General features: G+C 34.3%; 2 protein-coding genes across 6 annotated transcripts; both read right to left on the bottom strand.

The window, feature by feature from the left end:
• Positions 1-307: 307 nt before the first annotated feature.
• Positions 308-8,086, bottom strand: LOC105335888 (neuroglobin). 3 transcript variants are annotated; one of them, XM_011440024.4, is made up of 3 exons: positions 7,890-8,086; positions 3,223-3,439; positions 308-797 (listed from the first exon to the last, which is right to left on the bottom strand). In XM_011440024.4, exons 2-3 carry the CDS (start codon positions 3,405-3,407, stop codon positions 440-442), a joined length of 543 nt encoding a protein of 180 aa, XP_011438326.1. In that variant the 5' UTR covers positions 3,408-3,439; positions 7,890-8,086; the 3' UTR covers positions 308-439. The 3 variants fall into 3 exon arrangements, with proteins under 3 accessions (XP_011438326.1, XP_011438325.1, XP_011438324.1); XM_011440023.4 differs by having other exon boundaries at positions 314-797; positions 3,202-3,439; positions 7,796-8,079; XM_011440022.4 differs by having other exon boundaries at positions 316-797; positions 3,202-3,439; positions 7,890-8,075.
• A 7,215-nt stretch (positions 8,087-15,301) lies between these two features.
• Positions 15,302-18,973, bottom strand: LOC105335887 (beta-1,3-galactosyl-O-glycosyl-glycoprotein beta-1,6-N-acetylglucosaminyltransferase). 3 transcript variants are annotated; one of them, XM_020070474.3, is made up of 2 exons: positions 18,828-18,973; positions 15,302-17,059 (listed from the first exon to the last, which is right to left on the bottom strand). In XM_020070474.3, the coding sequence occupies exon 2, from the start codon at positions 16,843-16,845 to the stop codon at positions 15,313-15,315; it is 1,533 nt and encodes a 510-aa protein (XP_019926033.2). In that variant the 5' UTR covers positions 16,846-17,059; positions 18,828-18,973; the 3' UTR covers positions 15,302-15,312. The 3 variants fall into 3 exon arrangements, with proteins under 3 accessions (XP_019926033.2, XP_065934999.1, XP_065934998.1); XM_066078927.1 differs by lacking the exon at positions 18,828-18,973 and adding an exon at positions 17,963-18,085; XM_066078926.1 differs by lacking the exon at positions 18,828-18,973 and adding an exon at positions 17,828-17,965.
• Positions 18,974-22,246: the final 3,273 nt, after the last annotated feature.

Genomic DNA, 22,246 nt, shown 5'->3' with positions numbered 1-22,246 from the left:
GCATTTCATTTCAACTTCTCTAAATTTAACTTAATTTTGATCTAGATATTTTTAGCTGCAAGTCTGTAGTTCCCGGTTTTAAAAAAATTGGGTGGAATTCTAGGTCGTCCATCCGAATTTTTTCAAACAGGGAGCTACAGACCTGCTAGATATTTTTAACAGATTAAAAAAAAATAAATTGATACGCTGAATTTGATATGTTTGAAGTGAACAATACCAATGAAATAAAATGCCGACATGAATGCGAACATTAAATGACAATATGTAATAATTTTTGTCTTATTTCTTTAATATCATGTTACATGTACGTCATTTGACTATATGTGATTGCAAAAGCATGAACATACATGTATTATCAGTTAATAATATATTAAGAGTAAAAAGTCATTCAGATATAAAAAACAAAAAAAACAAAAAAAACCCACACACAATAAGTCAATTAAGTCTTTTCTTCAATGATTTCGTCTTGGCACTCGCTGAAATAAAGTTCATAGCCTTGAACTATGTATCGCATTATGTAGGCAAAAAGCTGTGTCCAACAATTTTGAACTTCCGGTATGAACTCTTCGCCAATGGCACTCTCCCACACCTCAAGAAGAGCCTTATTAAATACAGTGAAATGGCTGACCTGAAATCCGGGATATGTGGCATGTTTGGCCCCTAGCATGAGCAACGCTTGATGAAAGTCAGAATTTTGTTGATCGAGATTTTCGACCAAATAGTCGATGATTTGCATAAATCGAGTCACGTGATCAATAAATGGAGGATGACGAAGAAGTTCGTTTTCTTCCATGTCACTGAAAAAAACAAAAATAGTAGTTTAGTCATGTGAAAACGTTTTAAAGTATCATTTGATGTGTTAAAACACATTACAATAAAACCTACTCGATGGTAAATATTCAAATATCATTGAATTCCCGAACCATATTGTCATATTGTAAAATGATAATTCGACTGCATAAAAGCAAGATTAGAGGCAAGTTTTAGTTCCGCTCTCTGTCTCAACCTTTACGAATGAGCTTAAATCGATTCTGATAGAGCTACTTTTAGACAATATATCTAGTTTTCCATTATAGTAATTGCTTTTTTCCATTAAATTCCTCATGCTTTTTTTCTTAGATTCTTGTCAAGGATATTGATGGAGATTAGAGAAGCATTCATCGAAAAGTTCTCTGCGTACTTAAAAGTACTTTATTTTTAAGCTTTTATATCGTTTACAAAGTATACGAAATATGTCATTAAATTTCATCTTCAGTAAACAACGCACTATAAAAGCCCCCCTTAAAAAAAGGAGAAACTGAGTTTGAATCAATCTTGCTTGCGTATTACCATGGACAATTTATTTACCTATCATAAATCAATGCGACTAAGCCTTCTAAAAATCAAATACTATTATTGAACGAAATCGATGTTTCTTGTCCCGTTTTTGACGTCAACCATTAATTACGTAAACAGTCAGGTATGGAAAAAGAAAAAAATACCTCAATTTCACCAAATTTGATATTTTTTCATTAATATCTACTCGTACACTGGAGAATGTGGTGACCTCATATTGACCCTATAAAGTTATAGATTCCTGAAGACGCCGCTTTTCTCTTAATTTGTTCATTATTTTTGAGTAATGGTAATTATTGAAAGTTCTTAATCCGGACAGTACAAGAATGAAACCAAATAGATTTACTGGCTGCTTACGTCAAGCTGATTGTCCAACCATATATTTAAGACCGAGTCTTCATCAATTTGTTTAATTTAGATTGCATTTGAATCTGTTCATTTACAAAATACATGAGTGTGCTTTATAAAAATTATCACAAGTGACAATGTCATTATATATTACAAGTTACAATTAATTTTGAATTTCTTTGGATTTCCCTCAAAACGGGGCATTGTGAAATATAAATGTAGGCTAAAGAATAGTTTGACTGCCTATGCTTTCAATTTGATTTTCATAATTATTGATTTTTCAATTAAACACTTAGTTGAACTTTCAATCGAATTGTTTGTAATTGTGTCCGTTTGCCATTCTCTTAGGTTGTTTCACTTGCTATAATAGCTTTAAAATTCTGTGGGAGTTCTCTTCAGTTAATTATAAACCGGTTTTTCTATTCATATTTATTTTCATGTGTTCTGTGTATTTTATTCATTTAATGAATATGTTGTCTTCCGGAGTTTATTTATGTGATCTGTAGCAATGTAAACTACATGTAGTACTAGTAAATGTATTTAATTTATTGCTAAAATATGAACATAACTCTCTCTCTCTCTCTCTCTCTCTCTCTCTCTCTCTCTCTCTCTCTCTCTCTCTCTCTCTCTCTCTCTCTCTCTCTCTCTCTCTCTCTCTCTCTCTCTCTCTCACATATTACTACAAAATCAGTCCATAGATCAAGTTTCGAGATATGAAGTAGTGATTGATATGACAGAAAATGTGGCCCTCTTTCTAATAAAGAAAACCTATAGCTGTCGGAAATTTCGAGATTATATGAAAGAGCGACTTTAATGGTACGAGTCGTGTTAATTTAGTGAAATATTAAAATCATAAATGTTGATAATCATAAAAATAGAATTAAATCTGTCAATAAACCAACTAAGAAACATAATTGATTGGCTTTTAGTTTGCTATTAAGGGGGCTCGATGGCCGTGGCCATTTTTAGACTATAATGATCTCATTGAGAAGAAGAGCTCCAAACAAAGATACAGGAAAACATCCAAATTGATAAGCTAAAACATTTGGATACCGATTAACTTTTTACTAAATTACAGTTTACGGCTAAAAGTATAATTTCTAAACTTTTATGGAGGACCTAATGGATATCGTATTGACAATCCAGCTTTTTTGATAAATTTTAAAGCGTAGGTTATTCCAGTCAAATAATTTAACTGAAAATTTAACACTTATAAATAAATTGGCCAATAAGTGTCATTTTTTTATTTATTGGTCTTCCTTTTTAGTTAGACCAAAAAAAAAAAACTTAAAAGTATATAAAAGTTATTAAATCATTTCAACTTTAAACGACATCTAAGATCTTTGATTTGCTCTTTTTCAACTTTCTTATTGAAAATTAAATGTATCTTTTACATGTAAGTATGCGTCAAAAGCAATAGGTATGATCACGTAACTTTCCTCTGAAAACTTGTAATTCCAATGTTTATTCGTAAAAGATAAAAAAAAATATCAAAATATATAGATATAATCAAAGTACCTGAAGGAAGGAAAAGCGTACTTGAGTTTTGGCTCATCAATGAAAATCTTTAAGAACACTTTAGATCCGATATCGACCATATCACACGCCAGTATTGGCCAGGTACTACGAATTGTGTCGATTTGGGTGTCCGTAAAATCAAAGGTATCACTTTCAATTTCTTCATTTTCGATGACGTCTGTTGACTTGCTGGCGTCACATCCCATTAGAGCCGACAGTAATCAAATTTTCATTATGTCTGCAAAAGCAAACAAAAAAGGTAAAAATAAAGCAACCGGTACCAAGAGTTTATCTCCTCATATTTCTTTGCTAAAATAAATAAGGACTATTAAAAAATAATTTTCCGTAGATTATGATGATGATGATGATGATGATGATGATGAAAACGACAAAAGCGATTAGAAATGAAATAGATAACTACATGTACAATGTGAGAGAACGTGTTATTGGTATATATGACTACTAGTAAAAGGACATGAAACCCCGTTTAGCGTAGGATGTCATCATCACAGTGAACAAAGTGGTGTGTATGAGAGAGCAACAATTCACACCAGAACATCATTTACACGAGGCATTTTGCAGCTATCAATGTGGAAAATGACCCCATCACTGCTTGAAGTTAATAGGCTAACAAAGGAACATAATAATAGCATGTAAATGCTTCGCTTTTTTTGAAAATAACGGCGTTCCTTCCGCGCTTGTAATTTTGTCTAATGAAAATAACTACCTTAGAATTGTGTTAATTTCATACATGTTAATGTGTAATAGGGGCAACAAAGGAGCCTTGTAAAAATAGAAAGGACCTCAATAGAACTTTCTGATTTCTACAGCTCCAATTCCGGATACTTTCAATGCTCTGCTACTTGATATTCGCAATTATATAGAACAGCGTTTAAAAATAAACGAATGCGGAAGCATACAAAGTGGACCGAGCCGAAGTACACCTACTGATTTGCATATAAAGAGAATCCGCTGTAAAAAATATATATCATTGTACATAAAGATTAATAAACATGTGACCTACTTTCTTTTTAATAATGGTCTTTAACATTCGGGTGGTCGATTATAGAAGATGAATAACAATGTTTTAATGATTTAGAAGTCATTGAAAAAAAAATGGAATGAAACAGAATTTCAGATGAGGATGACACCTCTAACAACTTTTAGCTAATGGGAACTATACCGGTGTACTATATAGTACCTCGGTACCCTTTCTTAATCAAATGTTATCACTTTTAATATGAGAATTTTCAAAGAGAATATATTCATGTGATAGATAAAACAAAATGCGGGACAATAAAGTGTGACTTAAATTCAATAGAGGGATAAAAGACTTAAAGAATTATTTATTTAAAATTTTCTGTTTTTCGCAGCATTATTCTATGATTTCTGTTTAATATTGGTGGAAGCATTTCGATAGCTATCAAAAGCCTCTAGAAGTGTTTTTTCATCTAAAATTCTTTTTGAAAATAAACTATTTGCCCTAAACTATATAATTACAAGAAAAGGCAATCGCCATAAAATCTAATTTAAATTGACAGCTAATACAAGAAAAAGGGCTATCAAACTTTCTTTCTTAGATGGCTTTTCTTACTCCAGTGTTCCCTCAGTCAAGAGTATGTAGTATTTTGGAAGTGAAATACAAATGATAAAACCAACTATATCTAATTTGGTTCAAATTCATCTCAGGGACGTTTCTTAAGGACATCGCTGTATACGTATAGGACACTTTTCACACATTAAGTAACTGAGGTTAGATACTTTGGTTTGTTCCCGTTTTGCACACATTTGAAAATTAGGTATCGAAAAAATCACAACACAAATCACACCTATTGTTCTATACGCAATTATCAAATGTGTGCAAAACGGGAACACACCGATACTTTATATGACAAGCAAGTCTACAACCTAGTATATTCCAAACGAATCGTAAACCGGGAGGGGGGGGGGATACTCAGTCGTTCATGTTACCATTTGTCACACTAGTAGCTATAAACATTTTATTTTGTTGGCATTAATTTCATAGTATTTGTTGGTTCCTTAAAACAAGGTTATAAATGAATTATATGGCCATCTAGCCAGATGTGACAGAAGAGGCCTTAGACAAAGCAAAGAGATTATTTGGTTTTTTGTGACATAAATGATCCTCAGCAAGAACACCCTATTAGAACTTTTATTTTGGATACACAGTAAATGGTCAAACCGAAAATCGAAATGCACCGTCTGACATGTTGATTACTAGTATCAGCTGCAAATTTAAAACAAAGAAGAGACCAGATTTGAATTCCTTTCACATTGTACCACAATCGAGAATGTTAAGATTAAAGGGCTCCGAATAAACTATATATATATATATATATATATATATATATATATATATATATATATATATATATATATATATATATATATATATATATATATATATATATATATATATATATATATATATATATATATATATATATATATATATATATATATATATATATACCTTGACCTATAATGCTTAGATAGAAATTCAAACCATACCGGGTCTTTTGACTAAACAAATGGTAGCTTAAACTTGCAAAACGATTTGACAGACTTCCAATAGGGCTCGGTAACCACCTTTTGAATTAACAGGGAACAGCCACCGTACTTTAGAACCTTCTGGTTGTGAATGCAATGTCCTTCCCCCACCCCAAACCCCTTGCAGCTTCATGTTTGGCCTCTATTCCTCACTTTCTTACAATATGACACATTTCTGATACGTAAGGTCGTTCAAAAACTTCCGCGTTGGCAATAAAATATTTTACCGTTCTTCTAATCACACTTTACGGTTTCCCTCTCAATCTCATTCTCAGATTGTTTTAGGGGATTATAAAATGATTAAAGCCATCTGAGCAGATGTGACACGCAGAAGTAGCAACAGGCCAAACAAAAAAGTATTCGTTTCTGGTAGCATTACTGCTATGTGAAGATGTAGTGCTAGTGTCTAAACCTCACCAATACCCCAGTTATTACCCTTATTTCAAATATCATAAACATAAATGTATCCAGTTTGATTTTTAACGTAATGTAAATTGGACGCTTTTCAGAATTTATGTAGGCCTAAACACTCAATTGGCAAGTTATATTAGGCTTAGTTAACATAACTCATTTTCATTCAAAGTGTTCATTATTGGATGGACTGAAAATTGCTAAGCATGTTAAGATCCAATGGAACTATATCACATATCACAATACACACATGTATTTACACGCATTACACAACACCACAGGAACAACATATCGGCAACATATTAACAAGAATCATCATTGTGCGTGGAGGACAAAATGTTCCTGGCTTTCGTGGGTAACCCTTGCCCACAAATTTACATCCCCACGAACGTATGTACAAGCTTTCGCTTAATATCAATTAAAATTGTCCCAATTACATTACAAACAAAATTATGTCCCAACGAACGAGGAAAATTTTGGCTACCCACGAACATTACCCCCCCCCCCCCCCCCCAGAATAAAAATGATTCCCGATTATTTTTTCCTCCGTTTCTTGCCTCATAATATGAGTTGGGATTTTTTCATCATCAATAGCGTAGGAAGAATGAGCTTGATTCGTACAAAAAAAACCAATTTAATCAGGGAAAAACCAGAGAAATGTCCTGGTTTCCGTTAGAAATCCTTTATTATCATTTATGATGGGAAAAAATTGTTTCCTTATGATATAACACCAGCACAACCAGCCGTTTATGATTCCGAAAATTAAGAGCGAAAAAGAGATGATTCTTGTGCATATGAAAAAATATGGGCAATAAATACATTGAACAAGATGTACAATTACCCATGAATTGTGTACGTAAAGTTTAATGGCCTATGTCGACTGTTTGAGCCTAGATCGATTCATAAATCTCCTCTTCGCAGAAAAGGTTCTTGCTCTTGAGTAGAAGCATCATTGAATCTTAGAAATTTTATTGTTATTGTCTGTTAACGTAAAAGGTTATTCCCTTAATAAGCCTATAAAGAGGTTGCTATGGAAATGCAAGAGCATACCTCCTTTAGAAAATAACCGTTTCTTGTAATAAAGACAATCAAGCGTCATTTTTGACACGATACTTCAATGTTATGACTCCTCGGTCAGAAAAATTATGCAATCAAGAAATCGAAAATTATTTGATAAATTGATGGTAATAAAAAAAACTAATACATGTACAATGTTTCTTGTCCTTTATCGTTTTTAATGATACCAATTTGATTATAATTTGTTATTTGCTTTTCAATTTTGCGGTAACACGAAATAAAACAGACCTTATTCTATAGTCTCAAAGATTTCCAAATTATAAATCTTTATCCATTGCTTCAAATTAATTTCATTGCATGATTAAAATCTAATCAGATTTTAAAAAAAAAAACCCACCTCTTTCAAATCTTATAGATATCAGCATTTGATGTCATCAAACACCAACATATTTGCTTTACAATTTGGATTGACTTTGAATATAAATACCACGTTTATTATGTAGTGAGTGATTTTCATGGACATCGTACGAGAGAGAGAGAGAGAGAGAGAGAGAGAGAGAGAGAGAGAGAGAGAGAGAGAGAGACTGAGGCTTACCTGATGCAGGAAAAATAAGCACTACACACACAAGAAGCTGTTCAGCCAGCTAAATATTAGCCGCATCGATTTGTGACTGTTCTTGATTACTTACATTTTGCAAGACGTGATTGTTGTGGATAGTCGTTGTTGCCGAGTAGGTGATTTTAAATTTCCATTTCTATATTCCAAAGCAAAGGCTCCCTGAAATCGTTGCTAAAACATACACCATGCCTTGCTCGCGAACTTCACTGAGTACGCGTTTCTACCGGTAAAATCAATTTTCATTTGTTTGAATCTACTATTTTGTACGCCTTATGATCGATTAGGTGAATATTAACAGGCGATAATTTTTTCTTGCCACAAAATGTCTACAAGTAAATAATGACAGACCACGCATACATTTGATTACTAGATTAGGATTGTACATGTAGGTATAAAAGTCGTGAGTTGTGTGTTGAATTTGCTGTCAGTCAATTCGATCTTTTTACATCTCTCTCTCTCTCTCTCTCTCTCTCTCTCTCTCTCTCTCACTATAGTGTTATTATAAAGGCAGGTATGCATGTACATGAATCTGTCTAACGACAGACGCTAGCTCAAATGTAACTATTTGTGTCAGTAAAGATACTTACGTAATTATAAATTACTGTAAACTTTTATGCCAAACAGACTTATGTAGCCTTAAACTACAATATACTGTTAAAGTAGAGAAAGGCAGATTGCAAATCCAGTAAAAACATGTAATAGACAAGCCTTTAATTACGGACTGTGTAAACGTGAAATATTAGTATCTCATGGCTGCCAATTACCGTTACATTGCTGTAAAAGAGTTTACATGTGCATGCTGTATCATGCTGTAAAAATGCTCATCCCCGAATAATGTAAACGTTACCAAAAGCACACATTCATTTGACCTTTCACGAATTTAATTTGGGTTTCATTAGCTTTGTCATGCATCTTTTCCAGAAACTGACATGCGCCTTTTCTATGAATGCAATCGGTTTGTTAAAATTCACTTGAATTCATTAGTGGTATTGTCGATTCTATATGAAATATCAACGAGTGTTTGCCCAAAATAATCCTCATTAGCTTGTCAATGATTTCTCACGTACAGCTGATTCAGAAGAGCTTTTTTGTACAAAAGGAAAATCAATTGATTGAAATGAAGTTTTTAAACTGGAAATATCAATATTGCATTACAGAATAAGCTCCCTCGATGGATTAAGCGGTCTCTACAAGCATATCAGTTCCACAAACAGTTATATTTGTTATATCGCCTCAACAAGTGCCACGAAGTGGGGGCGTCTGGGAACGAGATACCAGCTAATGATTTGAAAGCATCCATCACCATTAATACTGCTTGTTAACGGCAATACCTGCAAGGGCCGAGTGCAATTTTCACATTATAGAAGCGATGGAATAAAAAGGGGAAAAAATGAAAGGTTCCTAAGACTCATAAATCTAAAAATCTAACAGAAAATTTTAGATAATCGCGGTCTTGCGCCTGGGTCCACGGGCAGTGAATCATGAAGAATTTAGAAGAAAAAATTGATTTTTGTAATAAACGATTTGATTTCTCACCCACTAATCACACTTCTAAACTGCTTTTTCATTTATTGATTTTTGTTGAAATTAAATTAGACCCAGCATAATCTGCAATAGGTATCCTGGAAATGAGTGATTTTGATATAGCGTAACGCTGATCATTAACAGGATCAGGAAGTGGTTCAGGCACTTCCGGTCGGGGTCTATGGGTAAACACGCATGCAAATGGAAATTAGCAATATCCGTGGGTGGACTGGGAGTATTAATGACAAAAGGGATCATGAAAATTAATTATAAAATAGTTAATTACCATATTATCTGAATGAACGGTGAAAAAAGAAGTTGGCTATTTGTATTTTCCATATTCTGCTAGGGACACTGCGAGACTGTGATTTTCTGTTGTGCATGTATAATTCAATATGTGGAACGAAAAAAAACCAATAACTGAGTTATATTATTAAATAATCTATGAGACAATTGTTGGTTCTACATATGCTATATATTCATCAGCAGAATAAACGTTATGTACATTTTAGCATAGATAATTTTAAATTTTAAACATGTAATAGTATCATGCGAAAATAAAAATTCTGTGTGATTTTTCATAGCAAAACCTCTTGATTACCAAGAAATGCAAAAACTATGATATTAATTCATAGTCAAGCTTTGGGGCAAAGGACAAGAAAAATCAATTGATTTTTTAATACATTGTTTATTTACAAAAGTGTTAGATGTTATATCCTTAAGCAATCTTGGGAATTACGGACCGTAAACAACGCATCGATTCGCCCTATAAGAAATTGGGTCATATTAAAAGGTAGGGACTGGAGGGGAGGGGGGGGGGCTGAAAAAAAATGTTTGGTTCATTGCATTGAGAAGTGTTTAATCTTATTCAAAATAAAACAATTCTATCACAAATTTGGACAATCTTCTTGGACCTCACATAAAACTTTGACATAGCTATATTTTTTCAAAATAATTATCTAAACTATTTACATAATAATAACGTGAATCTTTTTACTAATGGACAATCATTATAGTAACTTTTGACTGCAGAGTCTTGAAAAGTCTGAAGCATTGTTGTGATAGAATTTGTAGTTTATTAAAAAACCTCGACATTGCATTAAGGAAGCGACCTTGACATCAAAATATACAATAAAATGCCAACCAAACAACCCCAAAAGGATAATACTACCAATGTATAATTAATCATTTTCGTTTACAATCACGGTCTACATACGCCTCTTTAATTAACCAAAATAAAACAAACCACTAAAAAACAACATGGCTTCTCCAATTGATCCGAGATAAAGAACATGTACCAATGTCGAAACTTCTAAATTATTCAAGAGAGAAAACCCTACGCTTTGGCGCCAGGGGATTTCAGAATGGGCTAAATGTTTCTACTGTTGTCCCAAAAGCAGTGGCGATCCTGTGCTTCTCTCCGATTGCCAGCGAAATGTCTGGATGATGCTCTTCCAAGGGACCTGCAGTCACGTGGGATGTTACACTTCAAAGAGTGGTGGTTTATCTGGGGAATACCCTGGATTCAACTGTATCACACTAGTATGTGTTTACATGTATATATAAAAGTTTGTTTTTCAAAGTTGACAGCAGTGATCTAGGGCTGATATTTCTTATATCAAGGAAAGTGTTGAAGTGAAACAAAAGCCGGTAATTACCTATATAGGTGTCTCAAATACTTCCAGTATGCATTACATCTCAGAAGGAATGGTAGAAGCAAGCGGGTCAGCTCCCTCAGGTAAACAAAGCACGGGCATTCTTATCATAGAATAAAAACAGAAACACAATAAACATGTCTGTGTCTTAGTTTTGTCTTAAATCATAATAAAAAAAATGTACAGGTCGCCTAGTTGTTGCATTGATGTCTGCCATGTTGAAGTGTTTGTACCGTTCTAAGAACGAGAGTCAGATTCGATGTAAACTCGGTAAGCCCCCCCCCCCCCCCCAAAAAAAAAAAACCCGCACGTATGGGCGACGGAATGGGAAATAAAGACGTTCATGCAAAACGAACAACTTATTTTTAAAAACAAGCTCAAATACGAAAAAAATCAGCTTAAAACAAAATAAACAGCATCTTTTGCAAATTCACAGACATCGTTGCAAAACAAACGATCACCAATGCAAAACCATCAGCCATGCACTGAATTTAAAGAGGTATCAGGAGAAATCGTACCCTGGATAAAACGTAACCTGGATTGGAGAAAACGTACCCTTAAATTACAGGAACGTTTTCATGCGCACGACTAGACTTGAAACTCGAGCTCTATACTAGTTTTATGATAGGTCGAGATGAGAATCCACATGAAATCTCACAAACTTTTAAATTTTGAGATGAACTCATTGTGAAGTAATCATATTTGGAAAAAGATCGTCTAGACGATCTTATTAAAGAACATCAAAATTCCCATCAAACAAAATTGATGCATTTAATTTGACACATATTTAATTATTTACAATTTGAAAAATCGATTCGCTTTAAGTCAGTATTTTGTAGATTTGCTAGATTATACACTATCAATAGTGTAAATGTAGTTGCATATTTGATGTCAGGATGAACGCTAATTTCTTTATACTAATGTTAAGTATATTTACAATCGCAAACAACTAAACATACATGTAATTTTAAAACTGATTGGTTGTTGTTAGTTTTCAACCGTTTTTGGCGAAAACAATCTGCATACATGTACATGTACCGTATGACGCGTTACATGTAAATATTAAACTGACACACTTTTAAACAATGAAGTGTATGTCTACATGTTGGAGAACAATCGGAACATCGATCGGCCTTTTCCGTCAAGTGGAGAAAAAAACCGACTTGACGGAAAAGGCCGAGCGATGTTCCGATTGGTTGGAGAACTGTGGTCTTATTTAGAATGGAATTAGGGTACTCGTGTCAATTAACAAGACAATCAATTTTATCTGACAGCACTCAAGTTCTAATGAAACAATTAATTAAATGTAAATTCCGACCCCCCTTCCCCTTTTTCCATGGAATGAAAGTTAAGTAATTGTAATTGTTTATAGAAATTATTCCGTGCAAAAATGTCACATCGAACTGTGTCTCTAATCCAGATGAGAACAATAATGTAACACGCTCCAGGAAAAGGTTTAATAGGCGTGTGTGTTTATTTTCAATCATGAAGTCAAAAAAGTAAACATTAGGGTAAATAATCTAAAAGCTTGTTGTCTTGTAAAAATCCAACAACTTTTATTGTCTCTGGATAACTCTGAAATAGAAACTAACGCGAGAGCGGGATTAAAACCGCCATTGTTACGTCATATACAGGAACGGGGGTTATGATTAATGTGCGGATTTCTGAGGAAGATTTCGTCAGATCCTACGCCGGCTATGAATGTTCTGTCCTAATCTCGTTGTCTGTCGGATTAGTGCAATTACTCTGGAGAAAAATGGAGTTAATGATCTGACATAACGTCCGACTTATGGCAATGTAGAAATTATTAGTCTGCAAAAGGCATTATTATCTATCAATAATGTAGATAAATATTTCATATATTTATAGGTTTCGAAGTTCATTTTTCCCCTGTTTCATGAAATATGATGTTGAGTTTTGTTTTACTAGCAGAATATTACTCAACAATAATTTTTTATTTTGATTCGAGTCGCTGAATAATGCATCCAGTCAAAAGTACAATATTAAGAGCATCTCCATCTGCTATCCTCAGTGGAACGAGAATGCCGAGGAATCAATAATAGTATTTCCAAGGGAGGGAACACCTCTGAATTGTTTTATTGCAGTCAGTTTGTTTTAATATGCATGTTTACACTAAGTAGATCAGTTCGTCAAGGACACAAAAAATTCTATGAAAATGTACTTATGTTACTTAAAAAATTGTCCAAAACTGGTTATAAAATTGTTCACGTATTCTTTCTTTATCAGGCTGCCTCTTACTGGTCCCTATATACTGAAACTTATTTTACTAAGAAAAATAGAAAAGAGCAACTTTCAATAAAAACAAGCATTCTGAGAGTATTGCATAAGCAATACACGTCCCCTACCGGTTTGTGGAAATTGTGAAAACAATGCACTGTTATGCAGAATATCGAGCCCGAACATTAAAAAATTTGAATATAAAAAATTAATTTTCTCGAAATATGTCAACCAGACGCTACAAAAGTGTAAACTTGATCTGTAGTCTGACATTTTGAAGCTGTTCAGCAAATTTCATATTATTCCTCAAACGCATAAAGAAAAAAAGTGTGGAAAACTGAAGTGGGACAAACAGACGGACGGACAGATGGACGGACGGACGGACTGACGGACGCAGAGGAAAGTTATAGTCCCTTCCGGTGAAAACCGGTAGGGGACTAAAAAATGTAAACAGACTCAGATTAGGGTTTGTGTGTATGTAGATACTGTTTCAATCTAATTACAAACTGAAAGGTGGGGATTAACGTGTCAACCGGTCTGTCAAAATTCTTAATAACCACTGGTGTCAAGAGATTCATATCACGTGATTATTTCGGTACCGCCCATTGGTGTCTTTTGTTGAGGGAATTAGCAATTCAAACAAAATAGTAAACTGGCGTCTGATATAGCAGTCCTTTTGGTACATTTTAAACTTCCTCAGAGGAGTTTGGCATTTTCGCTTGAAATTAAAGGATATGATCAGTGCAAACACGCGTACACGTAGCTTCTGATCTTTATATTGCTTTCTTTCGCCCTTTGGCATTTTGTCAAATGTCTGCAGAAGAATAATCTTGTTGACGCAATTATTAAGAAAAAATAAACAACGAAAACCCCAAAATGATGAATTTTTCAAACTGCAGCCAGAGCAATTCAAAAAAAATTCTTAAAAAAAAACAATTAACCTAAGGCAGTGACATTTAACGAATGGAAAAGGCGTCCGAAAACTATGAATAGTAATACATGCAATTTTTAGGAGCACGAGCGCTTTTGGATATTTTCCATTTGATTTTCCGTTTTATCACAGATTTAAAAGGTCGGTTCGATTAATAGTACCACCATTAAATCAGCATGTATGTTTTACGGTATGCTTAATGCATTATTGAAAAAAAAAACCATGGTTCATGTTTATAATCCATCGTTAATACTTTTTGCCGAAATACTTCCATTTTAGACTTGTTTTTGGAAAAAGACAATCTACATGTATAAAAATGCAGTGAGAGGTATAATTTTACCCATAAAATACACGTATCTGTTAGTTAAATCGTACTTTGTTTGTCGGTCTTACATCGTTTGTTTCTTAGTTTATATTAATTTGTTTACCTTCATGAAAAATTAGATGCATAAATAAGTGGAGGACAAAAAACAAAGAAAGAAATAGGAATTTCAACCAGCACAGAATAACTCCATTCACATTACCCTGCCTGGTCAGCAATGGTACGGACGAGAACAATTTGTATATGTGTAGTACCTAGATTCAGAAACAGCTTCATCTGTACACAGGAAAACAACTTTCTGTATCCTTCAAAGCTGTGTCACGGAGAAAAGGGAATGACCACACACGCTCGCAGTACATCGGCCATTTATAATTCACAGATGTCAGGGGTCAAAATGGCAGATGACCTACACGTTAGCATGCTGATTGTTTATTAGACTAATAAATGTCGCATCGTTACGAGACTTGATACCGAGAAACGAAAGACGTTGGAATATTTACGTATCATGCGCAATTTTTTTTCTTCTATCGCTATGAATTTCTAATATATTCGCCAGAAAGTAAGGGTAATGATCGTAGCTGCTTTTTATGTATATTAATAAACTTGCGAAATTAGGATATCTTAATTAAAAAAAAGAGTTTTCTCTGTAAAAAAAAAAAAAGAAGTATGAATTGGTTGACGGTTAGAAAAAAACTTATCCACGCATCCCAAAGTTTTTATAAATTTAAAGGAAATCTGATAAGGAAGAAAACTTAATCTAAAAATAAACATTATTTAATGAAACATACCAACATTTATTTATATACAATAGAAAACAAGTTGTTCATTTTCCCGGCACTGTATACATTTGAATTGAGCTTCCAGGGAGTATATATTTCGGATGGTTTTCTTTTTTCCTCTTTAATTTGACAGGTTCATTCGATAAAGATTGCTTTTTCAGCCATTCCTCTTTCTTTTTCTGTAAATATTCAGCACTATGTTTTTCATCGAATTTGGTAAAGATTTTGGACTGCGGCAAGGTTCCGTAATAATACCAGTCTAATCTGTGTACGGACGGATCATAGGTTCTGTTTCTGAGCAGATCTTCTAGACAGTCTAGTACAAGATGATCGAAATGATAATCGAACTTGTTAGCTATTAACTGAGGCTTGCTTCCAAGCCAGGGCAAGTCCCCTATCCCAAACACACACACGCTTCTGACATACTTTCCGTGACATTTCGGTTTATCGTCCTCCCAATTGATGGAGCGGGATAAAAACGTTCCATATTTATGTCTTATTTCCGTTTCATAACCACCAGGAGCCCACGGAAGGGTATTCAAGGTCGCCCAGACGTTTTCCTCCGGGGAATAAGTATTGTTCAACCAACGGATAAATTCATTAGCGATGCGATCATTTAAAAGATAGTCGACAAAACTCCTGGAAAACGCACCATAAGCACTTCCTTTACTGATCTCCAAACTGTACTGGAACGGTTCCTTTGTTTCCGAAGTCTCTACCAAGTTTATGCCACTCGTGTGGTATTTTTTCTCAAAGCGCCATTTTAAGAATTGCGGCGTATTATACGACTCAATGTCATTTGCCCCATTCAAGGAAGCCAGAATTTCCACCATTTCCAGGTTGGTTTTTAGCGGAAACTCCTGTCCAGTTAAATTGATATAGTACTTCCACTTGACGGGAGACTTTTGCGCGAGGACTTTCATACACTGGAGATCACTTTGCATATGAGCATAACTAGCGTACACAACATTGAGACGGTTTTCAATGACAAAAACATTATTAAAACACCTTCCGATCTGTTTCATGATTCGAAAAACAATTTTCGATGTTTTTCCATCCACATATATACAATAAGCATTATGCGACCGGTATATAGTTCTGAGAAGTCTCTCCGCTTGCTCGGGATCGCGATGCATTTTTATTCCAAAAGCCAATGGAAAATTTCTCTCGGTTTCTGAAATCGGCTTGTTTGAATATTCGTGGGCCGCATCCAGTCGCGAGCAGTCTTTGATAAGTTCTAGTAACTTGCAACGCGGATTCAATGGAGGTTGCATTAGTTTAAGAGGATCATCGACTGTTCTGTCTCCCATGAATAGTTTGGGACACATCTCTGCTCTGAATCCAATTGGAAGACAAAGCTCAGCAAGAGGATGACGTTTTCGCCTGAAGTTTGAACCACTGAAAAGTTGGACTTCACTGGACAACGTTGTTGGCAGCAATTCTTCGACCGATGGCCTTCCATAACTTCTGCCGTAAAATGTGGCAGCATATTTTTGGTTCACCCAGAAACTGATGAAGGTGGCGACAGAAAATAACTGTAGCAGCAGCGTGGTTACGCAGTAGTGTCGCAGCGGCATAGTAGTAGTAGTTCTTGGATTGCTGGCAAGTCCAGGGACATGACGAAGGAAAGATACACAAAATAAGGATGGGTTGCTGTGGCGATCTGTATTTAAGGAAGTCGGGCGGTGTCCATGAAATAAATCACTTTCTGGAGTCACCACGTGACGCTTCACTCATTGTTTATGACGAGCGACCCTTTAACCCGCGTTAATCCTCAACATCATGGCCAGCCTAAAATAAGGGGATTTAATTAATAGCAGTGGCAACATTTCAAACGAAACAAATTAATGCATCATTTTCATTTACGACAATGAATTCTTGTCCCACCTCTAGATTTTTTTTCTCTTTCTCTCCAACTTAATGCAACTTTTTTTATTAAGATATTCTTTTTACTCCAGGGTCTCTCTCATCAAATTACGATCTCGTTGTATAGAAAGTGCGACCTTTGCCCGGAAGGGACAAATTGCAACCATATTCATCCGTTTCAAACAAAATTGTTTATATCATGACTGTCTGAATATGTGTAAAGAATTACGTATTAATTAACTGTCTTTTTCCCTAAACATCGTGTATGTTGTGTCGCGCTGTCGTCTGCGTGAGATATTTCTATTCTATTTCCGGAAAACAGCATTCTGACGCTCTTTGAAATCCGGCGTTTAATGTATTGTTAAGAGAACGTTCGATCGGGACTTTTTTGACCTCCGCGTTCCGAAGATAGAAAAAAAAATTGTTAGCAGTAAAGTACCTTGTCAAATGACAGTTCTTTGATCTACAAATTCAATTTAATTTTTTTTTTTTGGATCGTATTTTTTTTTTTTAAATTGTCAGTCCAGCGCCGCACTTTCGGTGCAAATAAAGTCGGTGAGCAAAAAATTAAAGTCTCATTAATATTAAATTTAAAAAATGCTTATTAATTAATATAAGGTTTAGTAAATCTTTTGTTTTCGTTGTATACTCAATATACATGTATAATTGTAAACAAGAGATCAACAAACTTACACGCGAAGAAATCCCATTAGGCTGTTTGTTAAGATTCGGATCTTGACAATAGCAATGAACCCTTCCAAGATAGATCCAAGATGTAACCGATATAAAGCTAGGGGGCAGATGTTTGGTCATTAAAATTGTCCTTACCTCTCTGCCCAATAAAATGTTTTCGCTTTTACACACAAACATCAGACGTTGATGACTTTTAAATCAAATTCTTGTAAATGTTTTTGTAGATTTGGATCGTTTGCCACAAAGGTCATTTTTCCCCGCCTAAATATTTCACGTCTGCTGCCATGGAAAATGTTTATGGTCAAGTTTAAGTCAAATCTAAAGCCTCTATCTTCATTCGAGGAACCGAATGATAAATAAGTGTACTTTGGTATTATTAGTTTAAAAGCTTCTACAAGGTGTAATGGGTATTAAACTAGATGTAAATGAAGTATTGATCAATGGGTAAAGCTAATACAGATGCTTGGGTTAGGACATTTAAAATGAATTATTAGAAATTGATGGGTATTTCAGATGACCTCGGTCAGCATGTTTCCAGATGGTTTAACAAGTACATGGTACATCTAGATATTTCTCTCTCTCTCTTCTCTCTCTCTCTCTCTCTCTCTCTCTCTCTCTCTCTCTCTCTCTCTCTCTTCTATAGTTTTTCTTTGCTTTAGTAATGGAATTTAAAAAAATTGGTTCATTGCTCAGATATTTTGATTGTAAAATTGTAAGATCAAACACTTTTAAAAAGAAGCGGGTGGGTATTCGTCGTATATAAAAAAAAAAAAAAGAGCGATAGAAAAAAGACAGAAAGACAAAAATGCCTAACCAAGTTATGATTAACTATCTAGAAAAACAAAAATAATGACGCCCATGCAGTCATTGTTCCCATGCATACATTAGCATATTACCCAGAAAACCCTGACCATTGTGGAAAAAAAGCCTATAACTAATTTGTTTACCTAATGTTTATTACAGATTCATTCTAATTTATGCAATAAGGTTTAGCTCTTACCTGGGGGTCCCCTATATCTCGCACGAAATCCCGCTTGTATGTATATCTAACCTGTCCACTCGGTGTTCTATACTGAGTGATCCAGACTCTCTGACGGGCACCTGTCACAGGGGGACCCCCACATTGTAATTTATAGTACGGAGACAAAGCTATCATTGCTTTCCTGTCAATACTTTTTTCATCACTTTCTCTACGGTTCAATACGCTTACACAAGACCATGCATTTATAAAAATTCGGTCAAAAAAAGGGGGGGTTAGTTTGTGAACTTCTCATGAAAGTTACTAGATTATTGATGACAGTTAGATGAATTTTAATCATGACAGATACTTATTTGAACATATTTCTTATATAAATATTTATTTTTATAATACTGGTGTGTTTCGTTGATTGAATATAAGGTATCAATTAGTTTTTGTGTTTCTTAGTTTGATTCCTTTTTTTTTTAAAAAAATTGTTAATTTTTTTTTGTTTTTTTTTGTTTTTTTTTTTGGCTGGTTAGATTGGAATTTAGAGGTTTTTTTTGTTTGTATATGTTTAAAAAAATATGTTGTCATAATCTTTTAAATTTTACCCAATAAATACGTATTGAAAATTTTTGAAAAGGTAAAAATTTCAAATCCCAGCAGGATTCAAACTCATGACTCTGTAGGGTACCATCCAACCCAGTGCTCTACCATGTTAGGGTGAAATTTTCAGGAAAGAAACTACATGTATTTATAAAAGGGGTTTTTTTTTTTTGGCTTTTTATTCGTTTAAATATTTTTTGGAACAATGTACGTGTATTGCAAAATTATTCAACTCTCCTATCAAATATTTTTATTTGAAATAATATAAAATAAAAAATCTTGATTATGAAATACAACTTTCACGATTTTTTTGAAATAATAAAGATGTCGCATGAAAAGCAGGCACATAGCATCGTTTTTTAAAGTGGGGTTGGGGTGGTGGGCTAATTCTTTACAAAATTTCTTGACAAGCAATAAATAAAGAAAAGGGCAACTTCTAAAATGAGAAAATCCTACTTCGGTGGGAGGGTTGTAATGTAGTATACTTATAATTTCAATTTCATTGTGTATTACCTTATTTTCACTTCAATTCATTCACTTTTTTCTATGTAAAAAGTTAAATGTCTACTGGGACAAAAAGTTTTGGGACCAGCGCCCCCCCCCCCCCCCCCCCGCTCCCGATGCTACGTGCCTGAAAAGTAGATCATTGATTTAATTTTTTTAGTAGTACCAGTACAATAGTAGGGCTCAATATAAATTAGTAGTTTTTCGTTCAAAACCGGGGAATTCTTGAGCCACGGAGTAAACATATTTTTTATGAAAAGTGGATGGTCAATACTTTGTCAAACTTAGTTTATACATCAATATTTCTGTTAGTGTTACATTTAAAGTTTGAAATCAAATATTTCTAAACTTACCTATGACAATCTTGATCGTTCTTGATAAGTTTAGAAATCTTTGATTTTAAACTTTTAAGGTAACATTACCATCTGTATTCGTCTAAAAAAAGCAATGCCTGTCCAAAAAAAAAAATTGTAACAATAATAGTTCAAAACCACGAAGTGCATATAGTCGAAGAGTACGGTTGGGCTAACTGTGCTGGAACCCCGCACGTTTGTAAAGTGTTCGTGATATCGGACTAAGTGTGCTTGATTTCCGCACGTTAGCATAGGGTGGGTTATGTTGTTCTAAATGTGCTGGAACCCCGCACGTTAGTGAAGTGTGTGTGAAATCGGACTAAAGTGTGCTGGATTTCCGCACGTTAGCATAGAGTGTGTTATGTTGGGCTAAATGTGCTGGAACCCCAATATATTTTAAACCTTAAGTTGTTTTTTTTTTGTTAAGCATCTTCGCTAGCCAAGGTTTTCTGATTCGTACCGCTTAAGCTTCACACAAACCCTTGGCGTATCGTGCTATTAATTGTAAGAAGCGGTGCGGATCAGAAAACCTTGGCTAACAAAGATGCTTAACAAAAAAAACAAAAACACTTTAAGATTTAAAATATATTGGTGAAACTCTAATATTGAGCACAGAAAAATCTCATTAATTAATAGTTTATTATTATTATTGCCATATATACATATTGATTTTTAAAAATAGTTGCATATACATCTACGAATATGCATGCTTCCTTATATGAACAAATATATATAAGCAAAAACGTTTACTAGTATTTCTCGGTGAACCTTTTCATTGGTCACGTGATCATTCTTCCTCTTCTTTTATTGGATGAAGAAATCTAATTTGAAAGGACCTCGATTATTACCTGGGCTTTGTTCAATATCGTAGCTGCTACGTAGGGCTACGTAGTTGAACGGCAAGCTAGTCTAGTCGCTACGTAGATATTCGTAACCTAAATATTTTATGCTAAGCATCAAATTCAAGATGGCAACCTTAGTTACCACTTTGTAACAAGCACGAAATACATTTACTTAGTGATATTTTATTCATCCTTTAAGTCATAATGAATTTAAACTTGTATATTTCCGCTTGAAATTAACAAATTATGTCGATGTAATACCTCTTTAGTTGAATATTTCCAGCCTCAAACCTGAGACCTTGCGGCTAACCTGACAGTCCGTTCAATAAACCTAGATATCTACGAACTAGCGGCTAGGCTAGCTGCTACGATCTTGAACGCAGCCCTGTCAATGTGTCAATTTTAATCAAATCAGTTACATCTTGCCCTCTCAATCCACTCCCCCCCCCCCCCAAAAAAAAATAAATGAACTTGGTTTTAATTTACATTGTAACTTTATAATATAAACCTGATTGATATAATATTCACATATGTATGTAGACAAAGTTTTGAACTATAAACAAGCAACCCCTCCTGGGGGTTGAGACGCAGTTTGAGATTTTATATATTGCGGAGGTACATATGTATGTTCAAGAGCAAGTGAGTTACGTAAATAAGAATGAAGGAAGTAAACCTAGGTACATAATTTAAATCGGCTGCGTGTCTGACTCTAGGAATGTGCACTAATTAATTTCACCACGCATCTATGTCGCTCAGACCCAGAAAATATCTGCAAGGGATTTCATATTGACACTTGTAACATCTCCTTTAAAGCGAGCTACTACCTCCACTGTTGTTTATCAGGTAAAATGGATATAAGCTAGCTTCTTCTTCTAACCATTGACGTAAATTCGCATTTCCGGTTTGTGTGGTGCAAAACAACCCTACGCAACTCCAAAACATGCAAAAGAAATATATTTGTGTAAATAAAAATATTTATTGACACGAGCATAATTACAATCATTGGCAAATACGTACCCACATGTTCTGATTTCGCACACCAGTAAAGATGTTTATTATTCAATTACACTTTGAACAATGATATATGTATATATGCATTGTATTTCTAGAGATTTATTTCCCAAATATTTCCTGCGAGACTTTAATGTTTATG

Source organism: Magallana gigas, chromosome 3, assembly GCF_963853765.1.
Source record: "Magallana gigas chromosome 3, xbMagGiga1.1, whole genome shotgun sequence".
Classification (NCBI taxonomy): Eukaryota; Metazoa; Mollusca; class Bivalvia; order Ostreida; family Ostreidae; genus Magallana; species Magallana gigas.
The sequence above is the reverse complement of the archived record's forward strand: the minus strand, read 5'-3'. Positions and strand labels throughout refer to the sequence as shown.